Raw genomic sequence first — 19,112 nt, forward strand, 5'->3', positions numbered from 1 at the left:
ACAGCAAGCATACATATATTGAACTACAGAATAAGGCTAACCACGAAATCAGATTATTGGCATCATTTAATTTTACCGATTTTCTAATGTGGTACAACCTAAAGTTACATGCAATCATTGTTGCACTCAATTTCGATTTTTTAGATTTTGTCATTGTTCCAGAAAACACAGAAAGCCACACTTGAGATCTTCTATGAAATTACTGAAGTGACTACATTTTTCATACAACCTATACCAGCACTGAGGTATGTGAAAATACTAACTACAGAAATTTTATTCCAGACCTAGTGTTTTAGATGATGTTATTGCAGTTTCACTCTCGCATTCATAATCTGATAGTAAAAGTTTCTTCATTTTGTATACATGGTCATTTCAGATTAATACCCGTTTCTTTCCCACCCCCTCCACCCCCACCCCTTATTTTTGTTGTTGTTGATTTGGGGCTTTTTGAGGAGAAGGCAAGAAAAGCAGGAAGATTAACATCTTTTACAGTCAATACAACAGAACTATAACCAATTAGAAACCTCAGTCATAGAATCACAGAATATCTTAAGTTGGAAAGGACCCATAAGGATCATCCAAGTTCAATTCCCTGCTTCTTGCAGGACTGCCTAAAACTAAACCATATAACTAAAAGCATCGTCAAGATGCTCCTGGAACTAAAGAATACAGCTAAATAAGAGGAAATCCAGAATAAAGAAAGTTACAAACGTCACAGTATTTTTTCAGTAGTCTTCATAATAGGTATCAAGAAAACTCCTTTAATTAGTTTTAACACCCAACAAGATGAAAGAGTATTCAATGGAAATAAGTAGCTAGCTCTACGAGTAAATAGATGTTTACAAGAATTTTGAAATGGTCAAAAAAGGTAGCACTATTACCTCCTGCATGTATTTAACAATCCCTGGATGCTGAATAGCACAGCAATGAACTCTGTCAAATCTTGTGCAGATGGCTAAAATGCACATTGAAACATCAAAATATATGCAATTTTTCTTTTTTAATACAATATCTTCAGGCCAGGAACATTCTGTTTTGTATTTCTAATGTGCATGGCAAAGTGGGGCTTTAATCAAAACAGCCATATGGACGTGCCTCAAACTATAGTCTTTTACTTTACAAATACTTTACTGGAGAATGTCCTTGGGATGAGTTTTTGAATATATTTTAAAAACACCAAAATTAAATAAGTGGACTATTAATATTTTAGATGCTGATGTCCTTATCCCTCCTTTTTCCTCTAATGTTTACACATAAATGACTAAATGATCCAAGAATGCTGAAAAAAAAACAGGATTCTGCTATACTCGGTTCTAGATTGTCCTATTATGAATATTTTCAAATTATTAATAATTTGATCTGTGCATTGTATTTCAAATAGCAGGAGAACAGTGGGGTGAACTGCTAGCATTAGATGCATTTAAACAAATTACAAGTGCATCTCAGTCACATCGGACTGTAAAGATACATTCTCAAGCATGATTTAAAAATTGAAGCAGGATTTGACCACACTTTGAGACAGTATTTTAAATCATACACACTAAAGAGGAGCAATCAAATCTCATGGTTGAGGGATGCAGACTTCCTCGGGGTTGTGGAAGAAATTTTTACTTCTCAGCCTTGAAAGAACCATGCGTAGCATGAACACACACATGCATGCACAAAACAACCCCCGCTCCACTGCAAAAGTTATGCAATATTCAAACCAGCATGAGAAGAGTAATCTTGAAGAGATACATTATTTCATCTCTCATTGCAAATGGCAATAGAAATGGTTAACATTTTTATTGTGACTCCTTATAAAATGGTTTCATGCCTGTTTGCCTGTTACATCTATTTAATTTTTTATATAGAAGAAACAACACTAAATAAATATTCAACAAAGAACTGAGCACTTTAATGCTAAAGAATATTTATTCTTGCAACACAGCAGACACTAGCTTGGTCAACAAGGTAAAATCTATTACAGACTGTTGTTTGCATTAAAATGAGTCATAGCAGTATTCTATTATGTTTTGCATTTTAACTCAAGACAGTTGATGAGCAAAAGCTTTATCATGTACAGATGAAGTTGCTAAGAGACTATAAAAAAACATAAAATTATTAGAATTTCAGTGCAAACTATCAGGCCTTTTCAAGCATTAAATAAAAAATAAAATAGAAAAAATGGAAAAAGAAGAAAAAAAAAGATGTCTTAAACAAAATTATTATCCTGATGAAATTCCAATAATCACGCAGTCTGAGAGCAAGAGAAAGGTGTTTTATAGTATAATATACAAATGTCTGTTATTTTCTGTTATTGGATATCCCTCCTTCTACCCTCTCCAATTCACCAATGCTCAAGCAGTATTGACAATCCAAGCACCCAAACAGTTGCTACAGGAGCATATCAAAATTAAATAGCTAAAAATAATTCTATCTGCTCAACATATACAAAATGAAATTGTGGAAAACAGCAATTCTTCAAGCAGTTTGCTTCAAGAGATCCTCCTGCCCGTTCTAAACTTAAAATCACCACTGGAATGGTAACTTACATTTAGAACTCCTGGAAACATACTCACAGCAACATGAAACAGACTACAAGACATTCATTCTGCCTGAGACTTACAACCTAAAACAAGATACAAGCACCAACAGCAATGAACACCAGGACAAGAAAAGAAGAGGGGAAAAGAAGCACCACAGGTAGAAATACAATGTTATGCAGTTACTTAAATGTATTGTGATGCATATTTAAAATTCCCAGTTACGTAATGTTGCTTCTGCTTTTCATTTCTGTGCTGTGCAGCACTATGAATATCCATATGGTTTAAGACAGAATTGAAATGCACTGGAAAAGTAAGACAGGCAATCAGGCAAATTATGATGATCTGCTTAAAACATATTTAAATTCAACCAATGCAGTTTGACTTCTGAGCCATTCATGAACACAGAATACAGCTGGAACTATAAATGCAATTTATTTCTATGTGTATATTCTTGTACATGCAAACTGTTTCAGCCCTCAGTTACGGTCAGTTTTCAAAAAAGAAACACAATTTCTGTGATGTGATACCTGTTTACTAGAGCCTATTTATTTATTTATTTAATATCTTCCTGAAATCTAAAACGAAGCTACAAGTCACAGATCCACAGAAGGGTGTTATTTGGGAAGATAACCTGTGCTTTAAAATCAATGTACTTCCAGGAAAGATAATCAACTATTATAGTCTACATTTACGTAACAAAACTCTAGCTTCAAAGGGTGAAGAAGTAATAGGCTTTGAGACCACAGTAGTTGTGATACTAGTAACAGACATGACAAAGCAAATTTGTTGCAAAAAAATTAAATTATACTTAAGAAGGAACAATTGCTGATTTTAACTAACTTAAACTTTGTCTTCCAAAACATGCTATTGTCAAACAAGTGAAAAAATTACACATATCTATTCAAATGAATAAAATGATCGAGACAGAACCAACAAAAGCCTAGCTTTATTTATAACTTCCACCAAAATGATCAGTAAAACTGATGCGAGGCAATATAGGCTGTATGAAGCCAGGTCCACACAACTGTTATTAGGAAATAGAGTAAGAGGGGAAACTACATGCAGAGAGATGTTGCTGGGGTTTAGCATTCCAATCATCCTTCAGAAGCACAAATTATTTCTTAGAGTTCAATCAAACTAAGTCTCTACAAACACAACAGTTTATGGGGGTGGAAAAATGTGAACAAATTGTGATTTTCAACATCTTTACTCAGATACAATGCAATTAAAAATAAATATATACATTCCAAAATTGTAACATGCTTAGCATCAGAGATGAGCATCAGCAGCTGCATTAACTGTTTGCTCATTATCTGTGAAATTCCAGCCTTCAGAAATTTCTGTATCAATGTTTCTGGCATTCATTTTATTTTTCTTCCTTCTAGGATAGTACTAGTGATACACTTCAGATACCAAGAGAGGAAAAAAGTCCATTTACTACCCAGGGGAAAATATTCCTTGGTTGCTTAATTTGATGAGTCACTAGCTTCTTAAATTTTAATAAGAGCATTTATTCTGCAGATGGGGGGGGGGGAACTATTGGAAATTACATTTTTCAGCTAAGACTGCAACACATGCCAAGTCCATTCCCTTGTCTTCACAGATGGTTGGCAAAACCCAGCACAGTTTGAACGAGTAAAAATGATACATCTTAAAAAGGTTTCTCTCTCAGGGAAATTAAGCCACTAAATGCAACAAGTAGTGTTTGGGGGTGGGATGGGGGAGAATAATATCAAAACTTCCTGTTATGGCTCGGTCAAATAGAAGCACATATGGATACTTGCTACCATCTGGGAATAAGTATATTTTTCCATACTTTCAATAAAGACAGTTTGTTAAGAAAATAACAGTTGAAAAGCTAAACTTTTTAAAAAGACACTGAACAAAAGCCTCTCACTGTGAATGCAGCTACCCCCATACAGATATATAAGCAATTACAAATAAAACCATTATACAAAGGAAAAATTCAAAATCATTGAATCATACTGTGGTTTGGCTTGGAAAGGACCTTAAAAATCATCTATTTTCAACTCTCCTGCCATGGGAAGGGAAACCCACCCCTAGACCAGGCTGCTCAAAGCCCCGTCCAACCTGGCCTTGAACACTTCCATGGATGGGGCATGGGGCCACTGTAAGAAACAAATTACACAAAGCATAAAAAGAAAAACAAAAGAAAAGGGACACCCCCCCCCCCCAACAAAACAGACAAATAACAACAGCAGAGTTGGAATGATGTGGCACATATGAACTCTTTCATTAAAAGGGATAATAGAAAAGTGAGTATGAACATAAATACCAGTAAATGGTGCGCAACCAGAACATATATAGATACTTAAAAGCACATGTCCACAGTATTTTATTAGTCTGTAGAATTCGCTCAAAGACAAAATAAGAAAACAACCTACTGGATTGCTAGATGCACATAGATACAGATGTAATAAAAAAAGTAAACCACAAGGGGATCTTTTTATTAGCATTTATAATCTCAACTCATTCTTTCAGGAGAGCCTTGAATCTTTGTATCATACCATGGAATCACAGAATCATAGAATAGTTAGGGTTGGAAAGGACCTTAAGATCTTCTAGTTCCAACCCCCCTGCCATGGGCAGGGACACCTCACAATAAACCATCTCACCCAAGGCTCTGTCCAACCTGGCCTTGAACACTGCCAGGGATGGAGCATTCACAGCTTCCTTAGGCAACCCACTCCAGTGCCTCACCACCCTCACAGTAAAGAATTTCCTTCTTATATCCAATCTAAACTTCCCCTGTTTAAGTTTTAACCTGTTACCCCTTGTCCTGTCACTACAGTCCCTAATGAAGAGTCCTTCCCCAGCATCCTTATAGGCCCCCTTCAGATACTGGAAGGCTGCTATCTGGAAGGCTGCTATGAGGTCTCCACGCAGCCTTCTCTTCTCCAGGCTGAACAGTCCCAACTTTCTCAGCCTGTCTTCATACGGGAGGCGCTCCAGCCTCCTGATCATCCTTGTGGATGATAACACTTTTAGTAATATTTAATATTGCCAGGGGTTTTGTTCCCCCAAGATATTTTACCTTGCCAGCAATTTAAAATAAAAGATACTCTAAAATTATATCTCATTATATTTTACTACACTCTGAAGTATTTTAAGATAAAAAAAATCCTAGTTCATTACATTCTACTTTTAATTCAAAGTACTTAAAATGTTTCTAGAAGTAATACAGTATTATATACTAGTATTTTGCTTTAGTCACATGAAAATAGAAAAGCCTGATTAGTTCAGATCTTTAAACACCTGATGCCCTGAATATAAACATTTAATTCCCACTAAAATGGAAAGAACTTAAGACTTTTATACCTGAGAAAAAACAGCTTGAATTATTATCATAGAAGCTACACAGAAGCACAACTTCTGAGTGTACACTGAAAAAATGTATCACTTAGAGAAATAGGAAAAAGCAACATGACACAATCTTAAATTTTGATTATTTGGGTTTATTTTGTTATAGTTTTGGAGAAGATAAATAGTCTGAACAAAAAGAGAACTAAGATGTAAATTTATAGCTGTTATGGCGATAGCAAACACTGGCGTGGTTTTAGTCTACACATTATAAACAATACATGTATCATTACTCTGACCATATACCATTCAAACTCAGAGTATGCCTGCTGCTACATCATTACAGGCCTCCTCCAGGCCTCATTCCATCCATGTTAGAATATCAGTGCTTTGTTGAATTCCACTGTTCAAACTGCATTTAATCAGTCTTTGGTTCCTCTCTAGTTTGCATGTATTTATACTTAAGCTTTAACAGGACAGCTGTAGGCATAGCTGTACCTATTTAAGCTTCAGAAAACTAACCTGCTCATACTTACTATCTTTAAGCCCTACTAAAATCTATGCAACAAAAAGAAGCTACAATTTCTTTAACAATACACTGAAGAGCCCATAAAACCAGATATATTCCAGTTTTGAAAGTCTCTTTATATCCCAATATTTAGCTTTCTTAATTCAAATGCTTACAACTACATAATCATTATAATCTATTTTTTATGCCAGGTAAAGTGAAGAGGCAATGTGGTTAGTCCTAAGGGAAGATTAAACACAATGTATTTCTTCCAGTAGCCAGAAAGAAAGCACAGTAACAGAAAGCTAGAAGAAAGCAGGGTGAGACCCAAGACATTTAAAGCCCAAGAATACATGGAAACCCACGTACACAGAAGTTACTAGATGATCATCCCTCTCTGATGATATGCTTTATCCAGTCACCAAACCACCATCACTCTTTTGAAGTTTTCCTGTATAGAAAAGCATACCTATTCTATCAAATTTAGCTTCCAAAACACCCCCACCACTATGCCTCTCCAGTCTAAACATACTACACTTCGCTACTTAAAAAGTCATATACAAATTTGAAAAGCTGAGATGAAAACACTATCTCCATTATCTGAAAGATCAATGCTTCCCAGTTCAAATACTAAAGCTGATCATCTTCAGTTGGCATTTGCTCTAGATGTGTCCCATCTTGAAAGGAATCCTTTTATTTAAAACTGAACCACAACTACCAAGCTTAAATATATTCCCAGCAAGTCACTTTGACAAATGAGAGAAAACTGATGTAACCCTACAAAATTACTAGAAATAAAGATAGTAAACAATTATTTTCTTTGGTTACTAATGTTTCAAGTAACAGCTAAATTCCATATATTTTTTTTCTCTCTCTCTCTGATAACATTCTTGCTCATCTTACTCTTCCCCCTCACCCCATTTTTTTTAAATCAAGGACAAAGAGGAATGCAAGATTGCAACTGCAAATGAAAATACGGGCTTATATTAACTAAAGAACATTATGAAACTACTACATATTTGAAAAAAAACACAGTGTGTAACATATTAAATTTTTCTAAAACATGTCACCACTATTCCTGTGCTTCTGACCACATTCTGTAGACCTGAATTTTCTCCCTCTGCCTGCATTCTCTACACTTTCCTTTGTCACATTAGTAACTTTTGAACAAGGTTAATTATGGCTACTTTATGCTCAAGTACTGCCAGCTGGAAGGGAGGGTGAAAAGGCTGGCAAAGCCAGAAACAGGAGTAACAGAAACCTGATGAGTGGTCTCTGACATCCAGCAGCTTCTGATAACCTTAAAGAGTGTATGAATGTATTGGCATATATTAATTTCCTCTAGCAATTTTTGAAAAGCAAGCAGATGCTTTGGAAGTTCTCTGGCTAATAACAAAGACCAAATTTAATTATGAAAGGTATTCTACCCTAAGTCAATATTGACTGTTTTCTTGCAAAGTTAAGAGCCACATTTTATGTGAAGCTGTAATAAACATCACATCTGATTAAGCACCTGTAGCTTGTTTACTAAATCAGTATTAAAATCAGGATTAAAACAATGGTTTACATATTTCTTGTGAGCAATTCTAAAACCAGTTACAAGCTCAAATTTATGTGGAATTTGGTTAGGCTTTCTTCAGAGAAGAAGTAATTATATATTCTCTCTTTAGTTACTAAAACCAGTCTTTGTGTTAAAGGTAAGCTCTTGTACCAAATTTCCAGGAAGTTGGGGAGTAGATCAACATGAAAATGCATTCAAAATAGACGTATTTAACACAAAAGGAAAGAGAATCTGGAAATTTTTTTAAAGTAGTGTTTGTTCAAAATATGGTCTGGAAATATTCAAGCTTCAGCTGCAGTATCCCACACACATTACACATGAGATGCACACCCACACACAAGGATATAGGCTCTTCTTTAAAGGGCATTAATTACTATGGAAACTACTGTGACTGACATAGGCAGGTTCACTTACTTTATCATTACTTGTATACCCACAGAAACACCAGAACCCCATGACATTTATAAATACAGTTCCACTTTTATCCACTTTATCCAGTATTGGAAATATACCATCTTTTGAAAATGAAGTTACACGCATCTTAAATTAAATGAATATACAAACAGATCTTGCCATGCAAACACAGTGAAGATTCGTGCCCAAACTTTTAAGTAATTCACAGTAATTTCAGAAGGCTGAAATATAAACTCCAGAAATACACGAATGCATGCCTCACTGTCTTTCTATAGCCGACGCTGACTGAATACTTCAGTTTGGAACACAGTCAGAAACACACACACACCACCAAATCATTATTTTTCTGTACCATATACCTGGCTTACAACACGCTGTCTTCAGATACAGCAAGACTGATACAGAATCACAAGCAAGAGCTTGTTTCTGTGTTTTCATCCATTTTAATAATCTCTCTATGCCACTGATTTAATATTACAATATACAAAAAAGATACATCAAAAGAACCAAGTGGCAGGAAAAAAAAAAAATCAGGCCAGAAAGTACTAGTAGAACTGTTACCCATGCAACATTCTAGTAATTGACTGTGCCACATTATATATGCAAATACATACATACACCAATTTACATACTGTTCTACTCAACCTCTGCCCGGTTCAGTGCACAGAACAATTAAGAAACACTTATTCAGTATTTTACATATTTAGTTGAGTGCATGACCTGACTTCTCTCTTCCAATATTCACCTCTTTTTCTAAATAAACAATTACTAAAATGTCTCTCACACAATACTCTGTGTTACAGGAACTAATTTCATATTTTAAAATATCCCAAGAGACATTATTTTCATAGCTAGGAAGGTAAACTTCCATTTCTTTGCCCTTTGTAGGCTTTACTGCATTTAAGCCTGCAGAAGTTTTGCTGCTTAGCTCCTTCAGGTTTGGTCCCATCAGTTCTGCTGCTGTCCTACCACAGGCTCTTTGACTCAAACCTCTTCTCTTTGTTTCTTCTGTTTGCCCCATTTCCATGATTCAGGACTCTCAATTGTATATCCTTGCTAAGCCTGACATAATCTTCCCTTCTTACCTCCAATCTGCCTCCTAGTCTGAGGAAGACATGGTGCATAGAAAGGACTGAAAGGACATTTCTGTCTGAACAGGAAGAGCTGCATGCACTCTTATTAGAGTGCTTATTTTCAATGTGGAGCAGAGACATTAACATAGAACAAGCTTTTTTTCAGCAACATTTACTTTGGAGTTGTAAGAAACACCTAAGGACTTGTGTTTCCATTAGTTCATCTGCTTTCTTATAATGTTTGGTTTAAAATACCAGTTATTGCAGTTTAACTTACCGAACATTTTCTGGTCTCAATTTATCCAGTACCATCTCTATTAAATCAGGTCTAAATTCTTCGAGCAAATATTCAGCAGCCAATACTTCTTCTATAGGGTAATACTAAAAAAAAAAAAAATATAAACAAGCCCAGAAGCATGTAGACAAATTAAACAAAAACTAAGCATGAAAGAAATACTGTTTTGTAAAGGAAATAAAAGCATATGTTTCTGGTCACAAGATCTGTATTAGCATTGTCATTTAAAGTTAGAAGTGTACAGATGTCTTAAAATCTTTCTCTTAAAACTAAACAAGATGAAGAAGTAGTGAAACTACGCAATCATTTCTCCTCCATTAGGTAATTTTATATACAACATATTACCATTCTCTTGAAAAATCTTATGTCCCAATACAAGAAGTCACCCACCTTTAAACACTGTTTTGAAATAACTGAAGTAAAAAGAACATAGCGAATGCTGACCCCTGGAGGATATTTTCAAAGATACCAAAACACAAAGTACTCATTAAAGTGCATTTCAGAAAAACGAAACATAACCAAAACAGAACAAACAAAACAATAAACCAAACTGCAAACAAAACAAACAAAACCCATCACCATTATAAAAAAACAAAACCCACCACAAAAACAAAACCAACAAACCACTAAGGGTTTTTTTAGCATTCTCTAAGAATTCAAAATTTTGTTTACAGTAATTGAAAGTATATTTCAGTTATCTGACAGCATAACACAAATTTAGACATACATAATTCCAGTGGGTTTTTTTAGGATCAAACTGCGAATCTCATGCAATAAGTCACAATTGAAGAAAAAAAAAAACAGTTCCTAGTTCCTCCAAAAATTCTTAGTACAATTGATAGGAAAACTTTATTAGATCAGTCAGTTTCACCTCTGTGCCTGGCAAAATCTTGGAGCAGATTCTCCTGGAAGGCATGCTAAGGCACATGAAAATCAACAAGGTGCTTGGTGACAGCCAGCATGGCTTCACTAAGGGGAAATCCTGCCTGACCAATTTCGTAGCCTTCTGTGATGGGGCTACGGAACTGATGGACAGGGGTAGAGCAGCTGATGTCATCTACCTGGACTTGTGCAAAGCGTTCTACACTGTCCCACACAACATCCTTGTCTCTAAATTGGAGAAACATCAATTTGATGGATGGACCATTCGGTGGATGAAGAACTGTCTGGATGGCCACACGCAGAGTTGTGGTCAATGGCTCAATGCCCAGCTGGAGACCAGTAACGAGTGGTGTCCATCAGGGATCGGTGTTGGGACTCGTCTTCAACATCTTCGTCGCTGACATGGGCAGTGGGATTGAGTGCGCCCTCAGCAAGTTTGCCGATGACCCCAATCTGTGTGATTCGGTTGATATGCTGGAGGGAAGGAATGCCATCCAGAGGGACCTTGACACGCTTGTGAGGTGGGCTGATGCCAACCTCATGAAGTTTAACCATGCCAAGTGCAAGGTCCTACACCTGAGTTGGAGCACAGTTACAGGTTGGGCAGAGAACAGATTCAGAGCTGCCCTGTGGAGAAGGACTTGGGGGTCCTGGTCGATGGGAAAATGAACATGAGCCGGCTTCAGTGTGTGCTTGCAGCCCAGAAAGCCAACTGTATCCTGGGCTGCATCAAAAGGAGCGTGACCAGCAGGTTGAAGGAGGTGATCCTGCCCCTCTATTCTGCTCTCATGAGACCTCACCTCGAGAACTGTGTGCAGTTCTGGTGTCCTCAACATAAAAAGGACATGGAACTGTTGGAACAAGGCCAGAGAAGGGCCATGAGGATGACCAGGGGAATGGAGCACCTCCCGTATGAAGACAGGCTGAGAAAGTTGGGGCTGTTCAGCCTGGAGAAGAGAAGGCTGCGTGGAGACCTCATGGCAGCCTTCCAGTATCTGAAGGGGGCCTATAGGGATGCTGGAGAGGGACTCTTCATTAGGGACTGTAGTGACAGGACAAGGGGTAATGGGTTAAAACTTAAACAGGAGAAGTTTAGATTGGATATAACGAGGAAATTCTTTCCTGTTAGGGTGGTGAGGCACTGGAATAGGTTGCCAAGGGAGGCTGTGAATGCTCCATCCCTGGCAGTGTTCAAGACCAGGTTGGACAAAGCCTTGGGTGATATGGTTTATTGTGAGGTGTCCCTGCCCATGGCAGGGGGGTTGGAACTAGATGATCTTAAGGTCCTTTCAAACCCTAACCATTCTATGATTCTATAAATGTTTAGCATGGAAAAACCACTAGATGACCTAAGCACTGAGTACCTGCAGTTTGCCATACAGTTGTACTTTTGACCAGAATTATTATAAAATGGCTTTCTGAATTACATACATTATACAAACAACTACAGTGGAATGACTTCCAGAACACAGTATAACACACAGAAAATTTTGGAAAAGAGAAAGGGCTGTGGGAAGGTGTGGAGACCAAGGGCAATGTACCAAACCTGTGTTACAAAAAATTCAAATGCGAATGCTAAAGATCCAGAATTTGAAAGGTCTATCCTAAAAGATTAATTGTACACTGATGAATTCTCATTTAACTACATTCTGCATAAACAGCTAAGCAGACTGAGCAATTTGAAGGGGAGATGTTAAATAATCTCTTCTAACACTCTTCTAATCTGAAATTATCAGGACAATAGAGATTTAGAGACCTGAAATCTACACTTTATTTCTTTTACAGACAAATGCCACTGTCTGCTCACCAAGTGGAATTGAACATAAATTTTCTTTGGTTACTTTATTTCTGCATTGCATGAGCAAGAGGATTGGACAAGATAACCTCCAGAGGCCCAGTCTCAACTATTCTATGATTACTTTTCAGCAAGGTCAGAGCATAATGTAAGTAAACCAAAACAGACTAAAACCATCTAGATATGACAATCAGATTGAAATAAATTTTTTAAAATTACACAACTAAGGAGACAAAACACAACAAAAGAAAGAGCACTGCAGACCAGGGAACAATTACCTGGAAAGCATCAAGCCTACACATGACAAATATGAAATATAATTTTGACAGCAAGACCTTTGTGGCGACTCCTTAGACCAGCACAAAAGTGCTTTAAAGATGAACTTCTGCTTTGTCGAGTAAAAAGGTTTTGTAAAGCTTTTTGGTAAATACGTAACAACCTATGACATTCCGTTTACTCATGCTAACTTACACAGATGTTCTTGTCCAAGTTATGAAAAAACAGTGAGTATTCATAAGCGCGGGAAATCACCAAACAATAATTCTAGCTCAATTAATTCTAAGTATAGACTTAGTATGATTTTGAGGCAATAAAGAGAACTAGAAAAGTTCTTTTTCCATTAGTGTTTAAGCAACTAACAGCAGAATCGGAATTACCATTCATACTGCAAAGCACAGCAAACAAAAGGCAGTGAAAAAAAACCCTCCTGAATCAATACCCTGCTCTTTAGAACACTGCTGGCAACTTCCTGGCCTCATTTTTGGAGACAACAATTGTAATCGCGAATGATCCAACAAATACAGACCACTGAAAGACTGTTTCAGAAGTCCATTTGTTAAAGAGATTTTATGTATTTCACAACAAAAGCAAGAGACAAATCAGAGCTCCTTTAAATACCCATTTAAATTATTACAGTTGTCTAATGCTTTTTAGTAAACAGCAAGACAATATCAAAGTTTAAGATCGTTATTTTAGACTTCACAAATCAAAGGTGTAGGAGCATTAACAAGAATTTTGGCCAGGAAAGCAAAAATGCCTCTGAGAAGATGTAGACATTAGCTGTGCAATGAAGAATGGCTGCAATGCACAGAAGTTGTAAGAATTTAACTAGACAAAAAGCCCTGCCTAAATCTTCCTTTAGTGCAAAATGAGGGAACTGAATTTTGCAAGAAGTACAAAAATTAAGTATAAGCTACGTGATTCTTTCCGTACCAGTACATGATCACATTAGTAAGAGTCAAACATTTCTAATTTCCTCTTAAAATGAATGTTTATGCTTACTGCAGTATTTCAACATTGTTAACTATAGAAACATTTAGAAACATAGTGCTTGTACTGATGATAAAATCTTAGTTTTCTAATATTTTCCTAGAGAATATTTAGCTATCAGGTAGACACAGAATGACATGGCACATATGTCTTAAGAAACACTGAAACAGATCAAATGGCAACTCCAGTCACTGTAAAATCAGTTCTACCAAGCACAGAAGTATAAAATAGTAGAGACTGAAAGGAAATCTCACTTATTGACTGCCAAAACTAAGATTTGTGCAGCATAATATTGACTTCCTAAGCTCCAGGAGTATATGGGACCTTTACAAACACCTGCATTTACTAAAAGTATAATCAAACATAGCACTAGATGATTATTGTATTGTAAACAAACACCAAAAACAATCACTTACATGCAACATTCCTCCAAGCTTTGATGTATAACCTCGTGGTCGCTCCTTATCTTTAAACCTGAATGCCACAGCATTTAGGTCCTAGGAAAAAATGTAGGAAATGGTTGAAAAGTGTATATTAAGGATGATTTTAAGAATAATTATTGGTACTTAATTGCTTTTTATAAAGTAAAAAAAAATAATGAGTTTTGTTGTAGCCACTTCATAGTAATCAGACAGGTATCTAACACAAAAGTTCTCACTAATATTCAAGTTGCACAATACTCAGAAACAATGTGAAGTGTTACACAAGTCCTGTACGTCCTGTTCATAGTAGAGATCTGTCTCAAAGCTCAGATATTTAAATTTCCCAATAATTTGAAAACACACCAACTTTGATACAACCAATGCATAGTGTTCCAGTGCAATTACTGTTGTTATGTTAATGAAGCCTTTCCCTCTTCCTTTTTTGTTCCTTTTGTCAGCCAACCAAAAGGTACATTTAGAGACAGAATTGTATTTCTTTATGCTGTCTTAGCCACAGAACACATCATTCTTAGAATTCAATGGCAAGAGTGAATTAAAGAGATCTAGGACTACAAAGCAAATGAAAAGGACAGTCCATCCTTCTCTGAAACCATGCTGTGAAACTCATTCAACAATTCAGCTGAAAATAAATTCAAAAGATTATTTTCTGACTGTTTTGCTAGCTCTTGCTGACTCACCTCACAGCCTCAGGAATATCTGGACTGTTACAAGAGGAGCAAGGGAAAAACACCGCGATGAGACAGGAGGATGAAACTGCCTCTTTAAAATCCTGTATTTGCTTACAATGGCAGTGAAAAAATTCCTTTGGGACTTTTAGCAGAGGGTAATGAGACTTCTTTTACAGGTATACAGTGTCAAAATGCAAGAAAAGTTAAGGCATCTGCAGAATTTCCTATGCTTGGAACATACTCAACAGTTTTCACCAAATAAAGCTAAAATGGATCAAGAACTCTTTAACCAAGTATTTGTAGTGAAATAACAAGTCTATACGTAAAAATGACACTTTCACACTGTCATTGAGGAGTGTAGTAACAGGATACTTTACATGTTTTGCTCTGCGCACACAGAACCACACAGACTCAAAAGAAACACGAACAGTTCTGCAAAGACTGAAGTGTACAGCCAAAGTACCCCATGAAAAGTTTTAATTCACCTCTCAAAAAGGTGAAAGAACAAAGAGCAGATCGATGTCCTACTGCCTTTACAGTCTCAACTATATGATTTGACATGTGGAAGAAGACAGGGGTAGAACAACAGAATTTCCAGTTCAGTGTTACCCTCCACAGCAAATGTTTCTCCCTCTCCACTTTCAGTGAAAACTAAGGAAGGTTATGTAGAGTCCCTGTGGACAGATTAAGATTTTTCTTTCTCTACCTCCACTATGCTATTTTAAAACATCAGCTCACAGCTCTGTAAGAGCATTCCACAACTACATTAAGACAGTATGTTCTGAATGTACTTGTCATTTGTGTCATGTTGCACCTCTAAAATTAATAAACTTTACCATGCAATTATTAAAGATTATTTCCACAGCCAAGGAATCTCTTAATACTTATAATCCAAAACTCTAAAAATACAAACACGTATTTCAAGTACCAATCACTCTACCTTGCACTCTTGGAAAACCCATTCCTGAGGTCCTTCTGTACGTAGCTTTTGAATGTACTGAAACATGTGCAAAATAATATCTTCAACATGCACTGGAAAGAAAAAGACTTGCTTAGTAATTCACTCAGCTCTGCACTAAGAAAGAATTCTGATGAACACAAACATGCAATCTTATATTTTTAATTACACCCCAACACATCAAGACACTCAAGTACATATGCAATCCCACTAGGCAAAGTTAAACACTTTTTCCTCAGACATGCACTTGTTCCCAGCTAATTCTGAAAACTGTAGTAAACATGTCTTACATTAAGATACTGATGTATAATACAATTTAACCCAGGTCTAATTAGCATGAATAAGTAGCACACACAGGTATTAACAGCTTTTACAACCCATTTACTTTAAAATACTTAATGAAATATTTTAATAGAACCTCAACTAAGTTGGTTTCTTATGTTAGATGAAGCGTGCTAGCATACTCAGAGATCTAAACACAGAGTAACAACAAGTTAATTAAAATGAACTGGCTTTCAAGCTATAAACACATTTAGTCTCTCTGGATACAAACACAAACCCATCAGATCAGGAATAACAAGGAATGCCGACATAGTGCTTCACTTACAAAGTCCTTCTTCTGTTAAGTCCACATTAATGATGAAAAACATGAAACCTCTCGCACCTTCCTTCTGTCCTCCAACAAGAGTATTTACCCATCCTACGAAATAAAGTAGAAAACATATTACATAAAGAAATCTGTAACAATATAGGCTACATTTTCTTCCTTTTTCTTTTTTACATTTTGACTACTTTACACGTTCTCCTCTTCCTTAACTCCTATAGCAATGATTCAAGTTAAACATCAGACCTGTCTGATTTTCTGCTCAGAGTGACATGAGAAACTCAAGATAACTTGATTACTGGCTAATTTATTGCTATTTGCAAACAGCAATATGAAGAAAACTAGGAAACACACACTCTTCTTTTCCAGACATTAAGGGACCTGACAGTATTCTCTAAGTCAGTGACAGAATAGGGCCAAGATCATTATGCCAAAGTTCATATAACCCTCTAGACAAGGGCAGATAAAGAGGAGTGCAAGAAATAATAGCTACAGTAGTCAGAGTGCCTGTTAGTTATTCTTACCCACAACAGAACAAAAATACAGCGCAAAACTACTTACAACCCAAACTACTCAAACAGTTGGAAGCTCTAACATAGGGAGGTCAATTTTAAGTGAACTGTAGCTTCAGAAAAATGTGTAATAAACTAATTTTTAATTTTTTACCTTCAAAGGCCTTACCTTTGGCTTTAAGCTCTGATAAAAGACTCCCCGGGCCTTCATGCCCAATCAGATGACCAAGGTAATGGCCAGGGTTTGATTTATAGTACTTCTGAAGGTCTGGTATAGGAAATGTGACATAAAGATTTCTAATGTCCTTAATGGGTACCACTTTGTAAAGTTGCTGAGGGGGAAATAAACAAGGAGATCCATAAACAAAAGGGAACTCTCATTATTTTATTCATCTCAGGAGCACATATGTTCCCTTCACACATGCACAGATACATTATTACAAACATATCAACAAAATCTGGAAAGTAAAACTTAGGGCAATACTTAAGTCATTCATGATGCAAACACAAAAAAAGAATTATCTCAGTTACTTACAGCTGCAACCAAATATACAACCTTTACTATAAACTACATAACACTGTACTCAGCATGGAAAGAAAGGTAGGTGGAAAATTAATAAATAAATATGGAACTTAACAGGGACATTGATATGAAAGTAATGAAGTGCACAGTGCACTACTGAAACATGAAAAACCATCATTTAAGATATACACTCCTGACAGAAGATATATCTCTGTACATACCCGGAGGTGTTCTTCTTGGAAAGGATGTTCAGGAAACTCTGGTATAGGAACATTTTTATTCTCTACTTCAGAAAATAACTTTACTACTAAGCAAGTCAGCTCATCCAAGGATTCTAGAATACAGAAACATTAGAAAAAGCATAATCATTATTTGAAGAGTCTGGCAAATTTGAATTTTGTATATTCTTTGGGGGAGACATGAATTCTATAGAAAACTAGTTTTAACGGTATGATGATTATTAATTTCAAAAAGGAAACCTATATTTAATACTTGAACTCTGAACTATAACATGCTTTAAGGACCGTGGTTATTAAAGGAAGGCTTCAACCCTGATTAAAATAAATCCAGTAACCAGAAAAAACATATCTAAATTTTACTGACGAAGCTAAGCTGAGACCAAAGAAAAGACACATCAGATATTGCACATTTACAAAATATAAATATTCCACAAAAAGGTTAACAGACATGGTATCACAGCTGCAAATTTTCCAGAGTGAAAGCACCTTTGCCAAAACTTGGATTTTCTTCAGCCACAGTTCACTTCCAGTACTTCACGTACCCTGTGAGCCAGGGTCATCTGTCCTCAGTGCCGTAAAATTTCACACACATCTGTGACCTGTTTAAGCACTTCAACTTTAAAATCCACTCTACTTCCAGTCCTACTCTCCAAAAAGAACGGGTAGTCCATTTGCAGACAGACAGAATTTGATGTTCTGCATGAATTCACCTAAATTGACCTGTACCATTTATGTTGAAACACTGCCTTCAAAATAGCTATCTGCTTAAATAAATGCATTTTGGAGCCCTTCTCAAAGTGAGAATAAAATAAGAAAGACACATTCGTCAAATTTTTTAGCACACGCCTTTCAAGGGTGGGCGTTTCTTGGATTGCTCAAAGTACCTTAATCCTTGAAAAATTTAAAAAAACAGTCACCTTGTTCGATTTAGAATCCCAGTTGGATTTAGAAGGCAGAATCTTTCCTACCCAACACATGTATGCTCCTGCACTTAGAGAACAGCTCAGAGAAAAAAAAAACCTAAGAAGTAAAACACAACCCCCAAAAAACAATGCAAACTGAGGTGAGTCACTGTGCAATAAAGCTTTCTGAATGGCATGTACATCTACTAAGAGACCATTATTCTTATCCACACCTGCAAAATACAGTGAGTTCGATACTGTCGCCCATGACATCCTTGTCTCTAAATTGGAGAGACATCAATTTGATAGGTGGACCACTCGGTGGATAAAGAACTGGCTGGATGGCCACACGCGAAGAGTTGTAGTCAATGGCTCAATGTCCAGCTGGAGACCAGTAACGAGCGGTGTCCATCAGGGACTGGTGTTGGGACTGGTCTTGTTCAACATCTTCATTGCTGACATGGACAGTGGGATTGAGTGCGCCCTCAGCAAGTCTGCCTATGACACCAAGCCGCATGGTTCAGTTGATAAGCTGGAGGGAAGGAATGCCATCCAGAGGAACCTTGATACACTTGTGAGGTGGGCTGATGGCAACCTTATGAAGTTTAACCATAACA

The 19,112-nt window shown here is 36.6% G+C and overlaps 1 protein-coding gene and 1 long non-coding RNA gene across 7 annotated transcripts in view; both read right to left on the reverse strand.

Moving 5' to 3' along the window:
• The window catches only part of LOC133272236 (uncharacterized), a 346,583-nt gene that overhangs the window by 59,404 nt on the left and 268,067 nt on the right, over positions 1-19,112 (reverse strand). The gene's annotated exons all lie outside the window — the stretch shown is intronic.
• IDE (insulin degrading enzyme) overlaps positions 1-19,112 on the reverse strand; it is an 80,524-nt gene that overhangs the window by 35,071 nt on the left and 26,341 nt on the right. For all 6 annotated transcript variants that reach the window (XM_061459134.1, XM_061459131.1, XM_061459132.1 and 3 more), the window contains exons 6-11: positions 17,576-17,688; positions 17,001-17,163; positions 16,323-16,415; positions 15,698-15,789; positions 14,063-14,143; positions 9,683-9,786 (exon numbers count right to left, since the gene is read on the reverse strand). In XM_061459134.1, coding sequence (XP_061315118.1) covers positions 9,683-9,786; positions 14,063-14,143; positions 15,698-15,789; positions 16,323-16,415; positions 17,001-17,163; positions 17,576-17,688 — 646 coding nt within the window. The remainder of the gene's footprint in view (positions 1-9,682; positions 9,787-14,062; positions 14,144-15,697; positions 15,790-16,322; positions 16,416-17,000; positions 17,164-17,575; positions 17,689-19,112) is intronic.

The sequence above is a fragment of the Pezoporus flaviventris genome, unplaced genomic scaffold (genome assembly GCF_033815535.1).
Source record: "Pezoporus flaviventris isolate CSIRO_AGI_PZ_B2104156 unplaced genomic scaffold, CSIRO_AGI_Pfla_v1 ptg000029l, whole genome shotgun sequence".
Taxonomy (NCBI): domain Eukaryota; kingdom Metazoa; phylum Chordata; class Aves; order Psittaciformes; family Psittacidae; genus Pezoporus; species Pezoporus flaviventris.